The 18,892-nt window shown below is 40.5% G+C and overlaps 1 protein-coding gene across 1 annotated transcript; it reads right to left on the bottom strand.

The window, feature by feature from the left end:
* Window positions 1–884: 884 nt before the first annotated feature.
* LOC107738902 (zinc finger protein 609-like) lies at window positions 885–16,993 on the bottom strand. The gene is made up of 7 exons (XM_016550812.1): window positions 16,768–16,993; window positions 8,978–9,065; window positions 6,043–8,350; window positions 4,961–5,285; window positions 4,274–4,621; window positions 3,973–4,051; window positions 885–3,365 (listed from the first exon to the last, which is right to left on the bottom strand). The coding sequence occupies exons 1-6, from the start codon at window positions 16,991–16,993 to the stop codon at window positions 3,978–3,980; spliced, it is 3,369 nt and encodes a 1,122-aa protein (XP_016406298.1). The 3' UTR covers window positions 885–3,365; window positions 3,973–3,977.
* Between the last annotated feature and the right edge of the window lie 1,899 nt (window positions 16,994–18,892).

Here is an 18,892-nt window from a genome sequence, read left to right as displayed (position 1 = left end):
TTACACTCAACAAAATCATCCTTGCATAATCTCCACATCTGCATCACATTGCACATAAAAAGCGCCTTTTGTTACAGACAAAGCACTTTACACAAGCTGAAAGGGCTTTATGGTTCTTACTATATGGTTCTTACTACGCAAATACTCAATTCAAAACAATTACCCTTTCAGACATTTCATTGTCATATGACTGTCTAACAGCATTAGAGCAATATTAAGTCAGGTGAATTAAAATGCTAAGGATTTGGAATTTCATGCATCCAAGATATTTAATGGTGAAGCTTTGCAATATTTCCAGCAATTGAGCCGGTCACATTTATAAACGTATAAACACTCATTTTTAAATGGTTAACAGCATTCCCACAGTAATGGAAATCTTGGAAACATCAGAGAATTAAAAATAAACGAGGCCTGGATATACCATGGAAAATAATTCTTAAAAAGTCAATGACAATTCTACAGAGCATTTACAATTTTCTAGTGTTTCATTGGCTATAAATTGCATAAACTCTATGAAAAGCTTTATTAACATTATCCAGAATTCATGAACGATTAGGGAAAGTCATTAAGATACGTTGGTTAAACATTATAGAAGGAATGAATAGAATAAATGAAATAATAATAAATAAATAAAAAAAACCTTGATAGAGTGGAAGTGGGTGTCCTCTAGTGGTAACTGGATCTTACAGTGTTCAATATGATAATTTACCTGAAAAAGGGTCTTCTGTTTTGAAAAAAAAAAACTGAAAAAAAAACTTTTTATTGAAAAGCAAAATTAAAATATTTTTTTAATGATTATAAAACAGAAGAGAGCCACGCAAGGACAGATGTGATTGTCTCATAAAAAGATTTATTTATTTTTTTTGCCTAAATGTACAAAGGCAAGTTACAGTATTGTATAAAAAAAGAAACGTGGTAATGTACACTTTACATAAGAGAAACAGTCCAAGAAAGAACAGGTGGAATTGGGTGATACAGCAAAAAAAAAAAATTCCAAACAAAGCCATTCAAAAAAATGTAAACATTCTTTAAGTACCGGGGCCTGATACTTTGTGACAAATTGTCTTTTGAGAAACACTTGGGATGAAGCTCAACTGGAAAAAGGTGGTAGTCCATCGTGTAAATGACGCAAAGCATGCAATAGTGCACTGCATCCTCTTTCCAACAAATCACAGCATGTCAACTGAGCACCATTTGAAACTAGCACAAAATGCATGTGACAATTTTCATGATCCGTACTGAGATTCTTTCTTAAATGACAAAAATGAGATTAAAAAATGTTCCAAATTTTTCAGGTTTGAACGCATGACAATTCAGAAAGTTGTTGTGCGTGACTCAAACATCCCAATGTTCCTAATACCAAATGACATATTGATGAATATATTGGATGTGTAACTTAAAGCCCATTTCTCTCAGTATTCAGTGTACTGCTGTTGTTGCTTTTTTCATTGTGACTTTACACATGAGAGTTACCGTAATCCTCCGAACACCTGTCTTTCGTCTCTCATTCTAGCAGAGCCTGTTAAAAATCTACCTGCTAAAATCACTTTGTGTGAAAATATGACAAAATATCAGCAGCAAACGACCAGGGAACCGCCTGAGATCCACCGAGAGCGTCTAGTTGAGATTTTGGATTGAGAGACTCCAAAGACTCATTTAAGAGTTTCACGGACCTAGTGAAAGTTAAAAAACCAGCAAGCATTGTGACGGCAAGCCAATACAAAGCTATGGAAGATAAAGCAGAGGACAACACCGAAGAGGAAAAAGAAAAACACACCCTAGCGACAGATTTCGAAACAAAACAGTAATCGGATGGTTTCTTGAATGCATTTAAAACAGTTCCTCTGTACATCATATACAGGACATCACATAGTGTGTGCAACCAAGAATATCGACAGCGTTTGGTGCAAAACCAGTTTGCTTTGCCTGAGGAGACACTGTTTAAAGTCACATTTCTAGTGCTATAATACACCATGCTGGACGACACATGAAATACACAGCATGATGGTCTATGAAAGCATGTTCGGGTCAAACGCTCACTTGGTTTCATAAAATACGCTGGATTTATCACAACACTTCCACAATAAGTGTTCAGGGATAGAGCGGCCCCATGCAAGAACTTCAGAACAATTAGAACAAAACTACTGGGCCTCTGGTGTCACGCACCCCATACCGCTGCAGGCCACCTGATGGCACCCCATACCGCTGATGAAAGGCCACCACGTAAGCGTCTCTCTAAAAGAACTTACTATACCTTGTCACATGAACAAACATTCATTTTAAGAACCATAGCGATAAATCAGAAATTCTGCTCGCGATGAGGTAAGATAGCCAAGACGGGAACGAGGATATTCAGATTCAAGTTGAAGGATAACCAAGTGGAATCGAAGAGAAATCCCTGGAGTAAACGGACCTCAGCCAGTGATGTTCTAATGAAAGATTGTGACGGAACAGTGCTCATTGAAATTATACATATATCGCAAATGAATCTGGAAGTGAAATGTCTTGCTGAAAGCAGACGCGTGAGGGCAGTCATGGCTTCTTAAAATGGTTTCCTGGATTTGTTAGTCCACGGGAAGCTGGATGATACTGCTGAATATGGCTAAAACACAGCATGATGGTTACCGGAACGCAGTACAGTTTTAACTTACTGGTTCTAAGAACAGAACTTTTTTGAAAAAAGTAATAATGATCAAATAAAACATTGATGTCATTCTCGGTACATGGAACCATGCTGATGATAGAGAAGAGAGACTTGGAAAAATATACAAAAATCATGAGAAAATAACAGAGCAGTCTTGAGGCATGTTGCAATGAGAACCATTTAGGAACCACTGGCAGAAAGACAGAGTTGCTAGATAATATCTGCAGCTTTCACTGGTGGTATCTAGAGAACAACAATTCAAAAACCGTGGGACAAACTGATTTTTTTTCTTTTTTTCAGTGACGATGCCAACTAAAATAAAAAAGGGAAACAACTTTCGTTATCTCAGTGTGATAAAACTATTTTCAGTCTTTGTGTTCTTGTGTCCCCTCGAGCCCTTGCCTCTTGTCTGGCCACAGCCTGCATCGGGTGAGCGGAATCACAGTCCTTGCTTTTCAATCATTCCTCACCAGTTCACAGGCACAGTTCAGTGGCCAGCTGGGCTTTGCGCAGGGCAGGATGGCTTTGAACCTGGTCTCACAGTCTGTAGTGGGGTACGAGGTACAGATACTAGGAGAACATCAATCTGCCACACATTCCGGCAGAAAAACGACAAATATAGAAACACCATTCAACTGATGTCTAAATGAACTCCATATACTTCCCCATGTGATCCAGTCACATGATTATTTGTAAAGAAGGGCGAGACCATCAGGTTTCCCTAAAGAAAGAAAAGAAAACACAAGAAAGCGCTGGTTAGAATACAGCATAAGTTCAATCGGCTTTGGTAATTAAATTAAATCTATAAACAGTTAATTATTATAAATGTAAATATATTATAAACATATACATAAACTAATAAAATGCATAACTGATGTAACATTATAAATAAATAAAAAAGCTATATTATTATAATATTTATCATTTATTATAAAACGTGTCTAATCCCATACAGTCTCCCCATGATGTTATTACATGTTTCTCCACCAGAGGTCACTATAGGCTTCTGATGTGTTGGCAATGCTGCCGTCCTAAAAGCGCTAGCCTCAATCTAGGGGGCCTTAAATAATCATAATGCTCTGAAACAGATGGTGTTCTACAGAAGCTTTAAAGAGAAGGGGCTCAAAGCAAGTGGAACAATTATAAAGACCTCTTTGTAAGCTTGGGTATCAAAACAAGCTTTTACATTGCACATGACATGAAAGCAGAAATGGGGATACACATCCAACTACTGTGGTCAATTTTTACTGTGATTAATGTGATTCACTCGCTGTTTGGCCACAATCCAATCCTCCTGCCGGCTTTCCTTGATCTTTGTTTTCTCTTACCATTCTCACCTCCGTGCTGGTGGGTACAGGGAATGGGCTGAGGCTTGCTGACTGGCAACAATCGCTGACGATGAAAGGCCTGCAATTAAGGAACATCCAGTAAAGATGTTGTTTACTCAGAGTTTTCTTTGTGGAATTGGCACAGTTTTATAGCAGCTATAGGCGCCTTTTTCTCTCATTTCAGTCAAGATTTGGGGAATTGATATGACATTCTAGGCAGGCTTTGTGAGCTTCACCTACAACCATCTCAAAACAGTCTGAATTTTCATACTTTATTTTACAAGTTAATGTGAAAGAGTACCTGTGGCATAAGACAGATCGTACTGCCCGGCTACAAGGGGATAGCCTAGGTGGTGGTGTGGTGGCATTATGCGTTGGGAAGGAGATGAACGCGGTCGATCTAATTCTCTCTCCCGCTCTCGTTCTCGGTCGCCTCCTCCTCGCTCCCTTTCATGGGAGGGCTTTTCGGCAACAGTGGGCGATTTGCTCTTGTACTGGTTGGCGTGTTGGTGTAGCATGTCCAAGGCTTTGGACTCTGAAGCCGACTTGCTGCTGACTGTGGGGCTGGAGCGAGATTTCTCTCCCTCTTCTCCACTGCCCATTTTACTGCCGTAAGGGGAGAAAGGGTATCCCGCTGGCAGATAGGACCCTAAAGATAGATTAGAATACCATACTGTTTTTCTAGTTTATAAGAGTGCTATCATGTACTTTTTCTGCACATTAAGGCTCAAATCATGCTTTATGCAAGTACATGAATGCCAACACTTCCAGCTACACAAGCTCGATTTTACACGCAAGACGACTGCACACTCAAAATGTGTCTTCCACGCAATCCTTTGCACCTTTCTGTACTTGTTGTTGTTCAAACCGTGCAAATCAATCGTTACACAACAAGGTTTACTAGTAAGTAGGCACTGTTGTTTTTTAAGGACAATATGCTAATAATAGTATATGAATATCACCATTCAGATGTTATTATTTGTCTTACCTGGGTAGTTCTGCATCATGACGGAGGACATGCCTCTGTATCCAGGATGGCTGGTATCGTAGCTTTGCCCAAAAGGATATCCATGCATGTAATGTAGGTAGGGTTGGTGCTGTGGTAAGGGGGAGCTGAAAGGTATATGGGCATTGGGCCGGGAATCTTTCCCTCCACTTCGCTGGTCCTCAGCGCTGGGAGGACATGGACCATCAGTTCCATCTTTAATATCTTTTTTGGAGCTGCTGTCTTTCGGCCTAGGCCTCTCATCTTTGCCTTTTCTGTCCCGCTCCCGGTCTCGGTCCTCATCTGGCAGTCTCTGACTGTCAGGGTACTGGAAACAGATAGAACTTAAAGTTATGGGTTTGAGAGGTAATAAAAAAGTGACGTGACATGTAGCCAAGTATGGTGTACCATACTCGGAATTTGTGCTCTACATTTAACCCATCCAAGTGCGCACACACACACCAGGTGCAGTGGGCAGCCATTTTTGCTGCAGCACCCGGGGAGCAGTTGGGGTTTCAGTGCCTTGCTCAAGGGTCTCACAAGCAGTCGTGGTGTTGAAAGTTGAAGACAGCGCGGTCATTCACTCCCCCCACCGAGACTCGAACCTGCGACTTTTGGGTTACAAGTCCGACTCTCTAACCATTAGGCCACGACTGCTAAGCTTACCCTTATGAAATTGTGTTTTTACATTTTAAAATACATTCTCCCAATAGTACTCAAAGACCAGATGGGTCTTGCATTTCACATTAGAAGACTTTAATTGTGCTTGTTTTTGTCCGTTTCAGAGTCCCTGGTCACGTTGAACGCCACGCACAAATGACGTCGCTGTCGACCGGCTTACGTCACTTCCTAGTACACACTGTCAGTGCGAATGCAACCCTTTAAATGGTACTGGGAAATAGTTTGTGCAAAATCGTCCCAGTACTTTAGTACTGTACATTTAGTTCTGGAACTAAAGCGGTGCGAAAGGCCCTTATGACATGAAGGTGAGTAAAAGATGACTAAATTTTCATCTGTGGGTGAGTTATCCCTCTAGCCTGCAAACTGTGCAGTCATTTTGTTCAAGGATCACATGTTTGCCTCACCTGTCTGTACCACATGGCTTGCTCCATATCCAGCCTGGCAGACTCCACACTTGCCTTTGAGTCATCCTTTCCATGATGGCCAGCTTCACTGAGCTTCATTTTAAGCCCTTCAGCCTGCTGTGGCTGCAGCTTAGCCTCCTCCCCTTTAGGGATGATGACTGTCTTGGCAGGTTCAGAGGAAGTGTCTCTCTGCTTGCCAGGGGCCTGTGGCTTTCCCAGGTCTGAAAGGCTTGGGGCTTTTGTTAGGCTGGGAGGAACAGGGCCCTTCTGTTTCCAGTCCTCCTTCAGAGAGGCCTCCCTGTCTTTTACACCTGAATCAGGCTTTTTCTCAGCAGACCTCTGCTGCTCAGACATGAGTCTTTGCCTTTCCTCATACTGCTGCCTGTAAGTTGGATTAGTGTTCATGAGGTGGTTGTGATAAACCTGATCTGGGTATCCATATGGGGGGACGTAGTATTGGTTGTAGTAGAGTGGCTGCATGTACATATTGGAGCGCTGCTGAATGACAGAGGCTTGCTGCTGGTGTGGCTGACTTGAAGCGATCTCAGCTTTGCGCTCATCCTGCACGTCCACCTTCATCTTCTCCTCTGGCGATTCTAGCTCATCTTCCTTCTTCAGTTTCACAGCTTGCCCGTCCGGCAGAGGCCCACCAGCAGTAGCGCCACCGGGGCTAGAGTGGGTGTAACTGGGAGAGTAGTAGTTGTCATAGCTAGCATAATATGCAGAATCCTTAGAGGATGCCTGAGAGGGAAATAGTGCCTTCTTCGCACTGTCCCTGCCTGACTGATCTTCCGCTTTACCTTTGGCCCCTTCCATTTTGCCTTCCCCATCCTCCCCGGCATCAGATATGTCAGAGTATGCCGGGCTGTTTGTCTTTACCGAGGAGCTATCTGCCCCATTCTGGGTGACGGCGTGAAGGGGAGTGAGAGGCTGTCCGCTGCTATCCACACGACTGGCCACCCCGATGGATGGACTGGGAGCATTATCCGTGAAGCTGTATATCTTATCCGCCTCTGCCTTCATGCTAGCAAGGCGGCTTTGATGAGGGTCTGAGGAGCCATTGAGATGACCCTCACTCCTGCTTCCTGGGTCAGAGGACTCAGAGTATGGGCTTTTCCCCTCTTCAGTTTTCCCACTCTTTCCTGGGAGCTTGGGACTGTCTGCATCCTTGCCCAAATCTTTCTTTTTCTTGTCTTTTTTCTTTTTGTCCTTGGAGCTGCTCAAAGCTGGATTAATTGGCGACGAGTCCCCAGTTACACCCAACTTTGACTGAATGCCTTTTAGCTGGGGGCTCTTGGGGATGCCCTGCAACATGTTGGCCATCCCTGGAGGATGGTTGGGGCTTCCACCACTAAATGATGTTGGCTGCAAAGAGTACATCTGCTGAGAAGGGAGGGATGGAGCCATGGGTCTGGAAGACTTCATGTTTTTCTGGGACAGCTTGTCAGACTTGACATTGCTGCTTGGCTTTTTGGACTTCCTGTCCTCCATGCCGTCATTGCTAGCCTCATCAGCAGTGACACAAGGCCCCTCCTCACAACCCTCCAAAGGTGTGCCACAAACATCTGTTTCAGCATCACCATTCTTTTTCTTTGACTTGGAACCAAACTTCCCAGGAGAAGGAGATGGACTTTGAGCATCAAAACCTCTTCCTTTAGGTGTGACAGAACGTGCTGGGGAGAGAGAGCCTTTCTGTGTAATCGAAGCTCCGTTGCAACTTCCTGGCTCTGGGTGGAGAGAGGATTCTTCCCCATATTCGCTGTCCCCGTCCATGTCCAACTTAATATCGTCATCATTATGAGCACGAGCCTGGTGGTACTTCAGGCCATTGATGTGCTTGTACTTTTTGTTGCAATTGGGATGCGGGCAGTCAATCAGTACAGGTGAGGGACAGGTTCGGTCTAAAGGAGGAGGAAGGGACTCAGTTTTGATGATAGGAATTGGGAGTGCAGAGGAGGTCATTCCACCATTTGAATTTGTGCGCATACGCTTGTTGCCTTTAGAATCCTCAGAGCTAGAGTTGGGCTCCATGTCTGATGCAGGTTTGTTCTTGCGCTTACTGGCTGAGGAGGGACTGGCTTTTATGTCCTCTGTGTTGCTATTGGGCGGAGTCCTGCGCTCAGAGGAGTTTTGGTTTACGCGCCGACCCTTGCTGTTGGAACTTGCTCTGGTCTTGCTGTTGTTGCTGCCCTTATTATCAGACGAGTTGCTGTTCTCGTTGACTGGGGTGTTGCTATTGGGTCGCATTCTTTTACCACGGCCACGTCCGTTTCTCATTTCTAGGTCACTTGTGGGAGACTCGCAGAACCTTTAAGAAAAATAAAGATTATTTACAAGATCTTCACAATTACGGTAATAATAATAATTTGGTGCGATGACACGGATTAAATTAAAGGCTGTCAAGTGTCTAAAAAGATAAATTCGATGAAATTTGGTAAAATATAGAAAAAATCCTTTACACGTTTAAACCTCTATAAACATGCTACTGATACTTTTTCAATTTCAGCAATTAAAACACCAAATAAGTGCAACATTTAGATTTGTACTTTCAGCACATTTCATACAGTGTAACTATTAACACTTTAGCATATTTAAATACAACTAAAATATAAGCCTTTAATAATAAAGTCATTCTAAACGACTTGATTTAAAAAGATTTGGATATTCAAACTATTAAATTAAATAAACATACTATTTAGATTCATGCATCCAGTCAGAGGTGGAATTCTATTCTTATCACCTGATAGGCTTGGTGATGTGTATGTTTTTAATAGTGTGCCTCATCCCTAAGGTTTATGATGATACACCTGGCTTACTGCTAGTCCAGAGGGAGTACTGATGTGGTAGGAAGGAAAGGGGACTGACAAGCAGAGACTCGTATCCTAGGGAGGAATATATGATTTTCTTGATTTGATGTTAAAAACACTTCACATACCTTGGAGGAGCCCAGTCATGACGGGTACAATCCAAAAGTGTTCCGACATACGTTTTGTTCCGCCAAGTAACATTGACCACCAGCATACCTGTAAAAAATAAAGAGGACCCTTAATATAATGTAAGAATATCTCCGTTATCTATACAGCGACTCAATGACACAATAATACTGTACAGTTATAATGTCAGTTTTCTGATTCATGAGCACTACTCATCTGGTTGCTTCTCCACCTCATTACCAATATTCCGCACACAGTCCTTGCAAAAGCCACAATTCCCATTTAAATAGTGCAAATGGAGGTTTTCTAAGGCCAGCACTCTCAAAGCAGCCCTGCTATTTTTACTGTGCACTTCATGATTACACCAGCTAAAAGCTGTAAGGAAAAGCTGTGTGTTGTTTCTGGGAGGAAAATTGTTTGATGGTGTCCTCCATCTGACTTTGCAGTACTGTGAGCCGCCTCTGCAAATGGTTAGCAATTGTGTGAAAACAGCTGAAGCAAATGAAAATGCTTGTGTCTGGCAGTGATTCAGAGGTTTTGCTACAGAAGCTCGGACAGGTAAATACTGGATATTTCTGTGATTTTGCACTACCATAATAGCAGGCAAAATCAATAACACATTACAATTATATGCCCTTAATAGGTCATGAGAGGCAGAATAACGTTGTGTAACCTTGATATGACTTCAGTCAGGCTAATAAATTTAAGATAAGTCATTATGATGTTAAATGTTGTAAGTATACTGAAACTTCAGTTTACTAAGTACACTAAATGAACATTTTTAAATTAAATGAAATAAACAAAATCTGTAGAAAATTGCTTTTTAAGAAGGAGTGTCTTTTTAGTAGTATATATATATTTTTATAAATAATAAATAAATAATGAACCTTGTTTTCCACCAAACGTATCCAAATGTGAAAGCTGAATTCATGAACGTTCGTTTGAAAAATGTCAGTGGAGGTCAGTCGAAGAGCACATTAGCGGGGGCCCCTTCCTATTTCACTTGCAGTCATTAGCGGTTCTCTGGCCACCTGTCTGAACCCAGGCTAAATGAGGCTAAATGGCCGGCGTTTCACCTCTGATGCCCTTCAGTAGCTAAAGTGGAACAAACAGAAGCTTGGCATGTGCGCTGCTGCACTCTTACACTCCATTAAAAACAGCTCTATTGGAGTTTAAAGGCTACACCAGGTCTACATAGATTTGTCATGATTGTTTTTTTAGCTGGACAGGCAAGGAGACCAGCTTAACCAAGCTAAGACCAGAAAACCATCTTAGGCTGGTTTAAGTATTTCCCATCAAGTAAGGATAACACAATTGCAAATATAACATATGGTTCATAATAAAAATATGATGGTTCATGGCTGATGTTACGTAACTAAAGCCTAGTGATGTTTTAAAAACAAGGGAGTTGCCATCCACAACATTCCATTTCAATAGGAAATGCATCAGCACAGGAAAAAACTGCACTTGTCCAGAGATTTCATGGGTTCTTTAAAGGGGTCATTGGATGCCCATTTTCCACAAGTTGATATGATTCTTTAGGGTCTTAATGAAAAGTCTGTAACATAGTTTGGTTAACATTTCTCAATGGTGGTGCAAAAAACCCCTTTTTTTTACCCTGTCAAAAAAATCAAGTCCAGTCTGTGCTGAAACACTACTGTCAGTCAAACTATCGTGGGAGGGGCCTGTCTGTGTGACGTCACACAGACAGGCATCTGAGATCGGCTCGATTTGAGAAAGGGGTAAAGATTTTAGTAGATTAAAAAAACCACTGGGTGGATTTTTATCATTATAGGGTGGTTGTGTACACACACTGCCAACATACATTTCAGTTCAAACAACTTGTAAAAGTGCATGTAGCATCAAATGACCCCTTTAAAAGAACAAGAGCCTGAAATCATCAGGAGGCTGGTTTGATTGAGTTTTATATAAGATACATGCACTTTATTGACCCCACAGTGAAATCAAGGAATAGCCAAATACGCAAATTCAGTGAGAAAAGGTAATGACGAAATCAGCTGTGTTTTACTTAAACCAAAATGTAATTCCAGCAATAAAATAGCACATTGATCCATTAGCTTGTTGAGGTGGCCGTGGAAAGAGGGCTGAATCAGGATACTGGTATATGAGCCATGCTGTTTGGCACGATTGTGTTTGCTGGCACTGAGCCCTTCATAGTCTGTGGGTGAGGGCATTCTGGGCTCTACTTCAAGAGCAATACACTTTCAGAAGATTTAGGGCTGACATTTGGAGGCATCAGCATGCATGGCTTGTGAGAGTGGATGCCACACCAACACAACCCTAGTCTGCTTCCAGCGTCCTGCAGAGGGGATTTGTGTCAGAGTGATGCCTAGAAATATTGCTCCAATCTGCCTCTGACTGTTTCATCATTAACCGAGAGCTGTCTGCCCTTAACCTCCTGCCATTGTGGGATTCACGCACTGAGCTGAAACATGAGCAAGTTGATATGTCCATCCACAAATAAAAGGTTGCAGTACACTAGATAAGATTTCCACACTGGGCTTTGGCTGAAGTAAAGCATGGCACTGTTGATTTGAGGAAGTCAGGACACTGCGACTCAGCAACAACTTGATCCTCAATAAGTCATGGAAGATGGATGCTCTATTCTAAAGCTCAGCAAGCTTCCTAGGCAACATTTGTTGTTTTACTAGGTGCTCTCCTGACACAAATGCCACTCTAAATTATGCTCCCCTACAAGATAGCTTGTTTTTGGACAAATTCTAAGGTAGCACTGCATGCATCCTTAGTGGATGCAACAAGTCATGCAATTCAATGATTTGAAATAAAACTAAGTGGCATGTATTGTACAACTATAATACAATATACTTACAGCATCTTCACAAATTGAATAAAAATTAAGCAAAACAAATTTTTTATTAATTATTTTATAGACTAGTGTTTAAAAAATCTTGTTGAATTTTATGCAGAAAAGGTACATCATCTGGCTCTGATCTAAGTTATTAGAACACACTTTGTTTTATTAGAGTACTGGGTTCTTAGCTTAGCAACATGATAGAGTAAAACCAGAAATAGTATGAGGAGGAGATCGATCACTTATAGAACAATGAATAAGAGAATACAATGCTCAATATAGCGGCTACATAAATGGAAGTCCTGCCAATCGCCTTTGATAGTTTATTTAATCTAGAACCTAAAATGTACAACCTAAAAATGTGAAATGAGCTAAAGAGGATAAACCTATAATCCCATTGCTGTCCGATTTTATTACTGATTCATAATATGCTATAGAAATTTGATCTTGCAATCTTCAATTCAATTGAATTAGAGCTGAACATGTCTGCCTATTGCCTACATAGAAAATGGGTTTTGAACAAAGCTGGACAATCTGGAGAATTCCATTCCTACCTACTTAAAAACATTTTCCAAAGTATTGCTTTAGCATTTATTGCTTGAACTGTCCTACAGGCAACACACTATTATTAGTGATAGACAATTTAAATAAAAAATAAAATAAAAGCATGGCAATGTTGTGGGGTTTCTAGATCTCTATAGGCCAGCTGCACTGCATATTTTAGGTGTCTCATTTTGAACTACTTTAGATCTTAGAGCAGTCTTCGAACAAGCTAATTAGTTAAATTAGGTGTGCTTATAAGGGAGACCCAAAATAAGAAATGGACTGACTACCACTGTAATGATTCCAAACAAGTCGAATGGGTGCTCAATCCTTCAAGTCGAGTTGATGACTACGAGTTGAACTCACATGAACGTCACCACCACAAAGTTGCAATTACCAGTAGGAAACTAAGGAAAAGGATTTTAAGCCCTGTGATTCCGACTTCCGAGTGTGGAATGTCAGTGAGAAAACATGTTGGACGCAACGGATGCAGCATCGGTATTGATGGTAAATTTGCTAAAAAGAATGACTTTTTTTTTTTCATTTAAAATAAAGCTAAGTGGCATGTTCAAAATACCATTGTATTGTACAACTATAATAGAATATATTTACAGCACCTGATATATTTACATATAACACACCTGATACGCATTTTTTTATTCATTATTTATATAGTTAAAATATAGTTTATATAGTTAAAAAATCTTGTTGAATTTTATGCAGAAAAGGTACATCACCATCTGGCTCTGATCTAAGTTATAAGAACGCATCTGCGGTCATAATTACGACTTCCCAACTCTGAGTACTTGAACGCAACAATAGAGATCTACCAACCTGCAAAGTTAACTCTAACACACCAGTAACTTTTAACAAACCCTAAAACCTTCATCATCAGGGTTGGATCTAAACTCTGCGGTAAGGCAGATCACATTCGCACATTGGCAGTGTTAGGACTTAGGAAGTCATCCTTATGAGAAGTGTGGGTGGACTCTCTGCACCATCTTTAAGAGAGTGCAGCACAGTGGAAAGACATCTCTAAGTGGTTGAGAGATCTGTTCCCTGCCACGGGATCTTGCTGCTCTACTTACTTTCCACCCACACAAAATGTCACCACGATACAGATCTGCCCAACACCCCGATGAGAAAAAAATAACACATCAAAAGGAGAGATGCACACCAGTGAAACCATCCCAGAGAGAGCGAGAGAGGGTGTGGATAACACCTGCACGTCAATGGCTCCCCCTTTATAAAGTGAAAGAGCAGATGAATTGGAGCCTTGTGTTTGGGACCCGTCCTGCAAAAAGATTGAGCTGATGTTGTGGAAGTGTGGCACTGGTTGGGCAGGGCTGTGAATGGAAACACAAACGGTTCTGTTTTTCTCTCCATCTTGACCCTTCAACTACGTTCCCTCTCGTATGTCAGAGACACACACACACACACACAAGAGTGGCCACAGAGGAGCAGGGTGAATCAGACACACTGTGCCCATGGCAAGAGGAATAGAAAACACTTAGACAGCCAATGCACTCTGAATGCTGATGAGGCAGCCCTTTATATGGCGGCATTGGGAGGATGGCAGCAGGCAGAGTGTGGGCGGCACATACTCCAATGCCTATCCATAGACTAGATCTGCTCTCATTTAGGGATTTTAGGGAGATTTTTTCTTTTCATGCTCGACAATCAAGACTGAGGATGTGGAGAGTAGAACACACTGATGTTTCTGCAGTGGGCTATGATTAGATGGGATGAAAAAAAAATCAAACCTACAGAACCTGTACAAATCCTGTTAGAATAAATTCATCTGCAAGCGCAAGGCACCATGTACTGCTCTGGTTAAGAAGCTGTTAACAGAACAAGGGGCTGAAATCATTAAGAAGCAGGTGTTTTCAACTAAGATATATAGGATAGATGTACTTTATTGATCCCTGGGGGGAAATTCAGGAAGAGACTAATATTAAATGAGGACAGGAACAAATTATTTTGGTATTTGTGTACTGTAAAGATTACTCTTATAAGTACTCTAACAGAACAGGCAAGCTTTACAAGCTTATTTATTTAAATACAATAATTATTATAGTTTTAATTTAAATATTAAACAATTATATTTTAACTTAATTATAAAATTAATTATTAATTAATTAAAAATTATTCAGATCTCGACCTATGCTTTTTTTACACCTTTATTTTTCATTTTCAGCCCTTGTATATATTTGAAGTAAAATGATAAATGTATGGGGGGATATGTTTTTTTTGTTTTGTTTTTTTTACCAAGATGTTGTTATGATTGCTTGTTTCACACACCTGCTGGTCAAGTGCTGCTGGAACAAGTATCAGTTGAACATGGAATCTATTTGGAACTTGTAGGCTCAAAAACCATGGTAATCTAGCGTGTAAGCCCTCATATGTCACATTGTAATGGGTGAAGTTAAAAGTATCCCAGATCTAGAACTGCGCCATCAATAATTTTATTTGTATCCAATGTTTGTGCAGTGCTGCACAACATCAACCATTTAAAACTTGAATACCCATTTCCAGTCCTGGGGCCTGATGTGTAAATGGTGTGATAAATGCAAGTAATATTTGGATAATGATTTTATGTCATTTGAGTGCATTAATGAGAGTGGGATATTTAATTCTATATGTCCAAATTTGCATAGAAAATGCCATACAAACATTTCAATGCCCATTTTGTGCGTACGCCATTTTCTACACACCTAACTGCCCATATCGAACATATCGAACTAATTTAAGTTGAATAACAACACTGCAGCCTTTTGTAGAACTGCTTATATCTGATTAACTTCACACTGTTATTGATCTAAACTAAACCAACACTGAACTAACTTCAGCAGAATCTGAACTGTATCCATAACAAGACCGTACATACACACTCTTTTACTGGTGTAAGCGGAGTAATGAAGTAAATGGAATTATTTTATTCATTAAACATGCCACTTTCAAGAATGCAGTGTTAATTTCGTTGACAAATAATGTCATAATTTTCATCAATGGCATTTAAAAAAAATGAAAATGTCGATATTACCATTGTATTTTTAAATGTACTATAAATGAACTTTTATTTAGTACTCACTTTTTATTTTTAAAGATAATAGTATTATCACACTTTCTTTATTGTTTTGTTTATTATTTTATTTGGGGGGGGGGGAACTAACTAAATAAACTTCAATAATACTATTATTTACTATTATTAATTGTTTTATTTTTTATAGTTATTTTTAATGGGTCACACCAAATCTCCAGGTGCTCTCATGAGAACCGGGCTGAAAAACGTATGTGCACCTCTGTATATATAGCTATTCTAATGTTTTAACAATAACAAAAATTGTTTGCCTTGTTGTGAAAAATAGCAGAACATATTTTCACTTGAGTAATGATCAGTGATGTGCACTTGACTCTGATTAAACAAATGGCTTAGCAAAACAGACGGACTCCTCAACAAGGTGGTCAACCTCTCATGTTCCAAACACACAGACTCTAAATGTTTTTTGTTTCCCCAGGACTTCAAACTGGACCATTTTTGTTAATCTCTGTAACTGTGTTGTTCTGAAGCAACACTGTAACTTGCTGCCAATTTTCTGTCTTCTATCAGAAACACTTGCTGGAGGCTGACAAATAGAAAACTTTAAGTATCTACTTCTGTGAATAGTATTTTGATTCAGGAATCAACAAAGTTTCAGTTTTTGCTACTCTTAATTGGTTCCTTCACTGCTTTCTTTTTTTATTTAATTGCTAAACTTTTATCCATATAAACTAATGAACTAATGAAAAGTTGTGCACAGAAAATAGGGTGTGTACAGTTCTATGAATCTTTGACCTAATTCAGTTTTTTTTTTAAATACTGCTACCATGTTTTTATCTCCTTTTTATCTACTCAAACACTGCGCCAGCGAAGTTACACTTGCTTGTACACATACAAAATATGATTGGCTTGTTTTTATCATTCCACTTGGAAACACTGGTTCTGTGTTGATACAATGAGCTCTGAGGAACAACTAATCACTGTTGCATGTTAGTAACCAGAATTTAGTTGGAGTGAACTAGATATCCATGAGCAGAAATACAATATTTTAAATTATATCTTAATATGTCTGGATGGACACAAATTCAGATCTATGGAGATCTATTCAAATTATTCACATTTTCTTTACAACCAATCATGGCCACTATGTATTTATTTATTGTCCCTGCTGCTCAGATTATTGTGGTGTAATCAACACAAACCAGCTTGGCTGCTTTACACGTCAATCAGACTGCCTCTCCTTCTTAACCAAGGTGGCTATTGGCCAGAATAAACTATAGTGAGGGCCAAATTTTTCGCAGATTCAATCAAAAGTCTGGCTATTGAACATTTGTAAACTCAGCTTATATCACAAGCTCTACAGTTTGTTTTCTTACCGTCCTCAGTTTCTTGCCACACAATGCCCTCCAGGTTGACGCTGGTGCCCGGCTCACAGGGTCCCAGGCACTCTGGCTCAGTGGACAGGGCCACATCAGATGTGTTGACAGCCACCGACCGTGTTCGCACCATAAGCTGCTCACAAGGTGAGGCGATGTCACTGTTTCCCATAGAGGCGAGGAGGTGAAGTGGCGGAGGGGCCGGGGTGGAGACCGGAGATTCCATCTGAAGAAAAACAGCAAGAGAGAAACAAAACAGGGAAGATAAGCGTTGGTGGACCTCAAACAGGAAATAAATGACACTTGGGAAATATCTGCACATGTCCTTAAGGTGGACTCTATTTTATGAAGGCTGTTACAGAGAGGACTTGACCTGCACCCTGCTGGACAGTGGAGCTCGTTAAGAGCCAGTGATACTTTGACTGTGCAGCCAATGACAGAACAGTTAGCATGTTTTGCTCAAACTTTTGCTATGGCATTAGAACCGGTACACCCTTGTTGCTTGCGAAAACACAATAATGGCGCCATGGGTGTAAACTTACAGATTAAGGTGCGGTAATATTATAATGAGATCCCTTTGCCACGTCACCAAGGGAGCGAAATCTGACGCGCTTGTTTTCTCAGACGCTTGCAGAAAAAGGCTTACCAAAACAAAGTTACTGGGTTAATCTTTTTCACGTTTCCTTGGTTGGTAGATGCACTGAGGACCTGATTATAGCACTTAAAACCTGGAAAAGTCAGATTTTCATGATATGTCACCTTTAAGCCTCACTCCAGGGGCACAGGGCCCACACAGCATGCTCACTGACACCACATCGTCTCACTGTGTGAACACGGGCTTGTTTATTCAATTAAGGGCCTGTAGCTGTGTGGTCAGGCGCTCTAATTGACCCTACCTGCATTCAGGGGCCACGATGGACACCAGCCAGGTAAACAGACAGAAATATACTGGTATGAATATGGCATGCTGGTTCACATGGCAGCAAAAGTTCACTTGGTGGCCATCATGGTATTTTTCTACGAGTGATCTGTCTCCTACTTAAACTGTCTCTGAGGTCATGCACTATTATTATTATCAGAGGTCGATTCATTGGTACCGACAGCTGATTGCTGGAACTATTGGCTATCGCAAAAACCCATGCCGATAGTTTTTCCAGGTTGCGTCCGTTGCTGGAGCGGCTAAAAAGGTCCACTGTCATTAGTCTCTAATGATTATACGGTACGGGAGCGGCCTCTAGAGGCGGAATCACTGACGACTCGTGCTGTTTGTTTTGACACGTGACACTGCGCGCTGCACAGAGCGGGACAACGAAAGTGTGTATACAGTATACTATAGTGCATGTTTTCATATCATTACTATGTAATTAATTTGTTGACTAGATGTTGAATTAGTAGAGAAAGATCAGCCATTTGCTTTCAAGGCTGACGCGAACATTAGTGTTACCTCAAGCAGTTAAAACAATGTGACCAAAACACACGCAAGTCTGACCCAAAAGTTTAATGTCACGATTGTTACCTTATCATCTATTTGCATTAGTTTATATCCAGCTGGTCACATTAGTACATTTGTTAGCCAGCAAAGTTGCAGATTTAAAGCTATGACATGAGAAAACACATTGATATGTTGATTCAACCAAAAGAAATCCTGCCACGCCACAGAGCGCCATTAAATTACATTATATTTGTCCCAAATCGTTGTTAATGTACATAATGACTTCACTCTAGGCTGTAAAACTTATATTAATATTTAATATGAATATTTTTATTAATTTACAAAGTATGGTTCAGCATTTTTTTTTTAATAGTAAAGAACTATTTTAGTTTTCGTTCAGTATCCATTATAAAAACTATCGGTTGATTAATCGGTTGTGGGGAAAGAGTTAGGGGGTGTGCCCGAAGCGTGAATCCTTATAAGGGAAAACACGATTCCTAACACCGTGTCTACACCGGACGAAAGCGGTGCGGCACGACAAAACACTATAGAACCACTGATCTATAATAGAGATTTATTATATATAGATCAGTCTATAGAACTCATTATAATCAGTGATGCTGTCTACACTGGATGCGGCGCGACACGACAAATCCCCGACAGTAAACTGCTGCCGCGTTCTATTTATGACGT

This window comes from Sinocyclocheilus rhinocerous, unplaced genomic scaffold (genome assembly GCF_001515625.1).
Source record: "Sinocyclocheilus rhinocerous isolate Xijiao unplaced genomic scaffold, SAMN03320098_v1.1 scaffold1396, whole genome shotgun sequence".
Taxonomy (NCBI): domain Eukaryota; kingdom Metazoa; phylum Chordata; class Actinopteri; order Cypriniformes; family Cyprinidae; genus Sinocyclocheilus; species Sinocyclocheilus rhinocerous.
This window is presented reverse-complemented; position numbering and strand designations above follow the sequence as displayed.

What these genes read in the sequence shown, in the direction of transcription:
- LOC107738902 (XM_016550812.1), bottom strand. Translation starts at nt 16,993, where the DNA reads ATGGAATCTCCGGTCTCCACCCCGGCCCCTCCGCCACTTCACCTCCTC. An exon ending in GTGGCAAGAAACTGAGGACG is followed by an intron (nt 9,066 to 16,767) that starts GTAAGAAAACAA and finishes TATTTTTTACAG; the next exon opens with GTATGCTGGTGGTCAATGTT. An exon ending in AAGCCATGTGGTACAGACAG is followed by an intron (nt 5,286 to 6,042) that starts GTGAGGCAAACA and finishes ATCTGTTTCCAG; the next exon opens with TACCCTGACAGTCAGAGACT.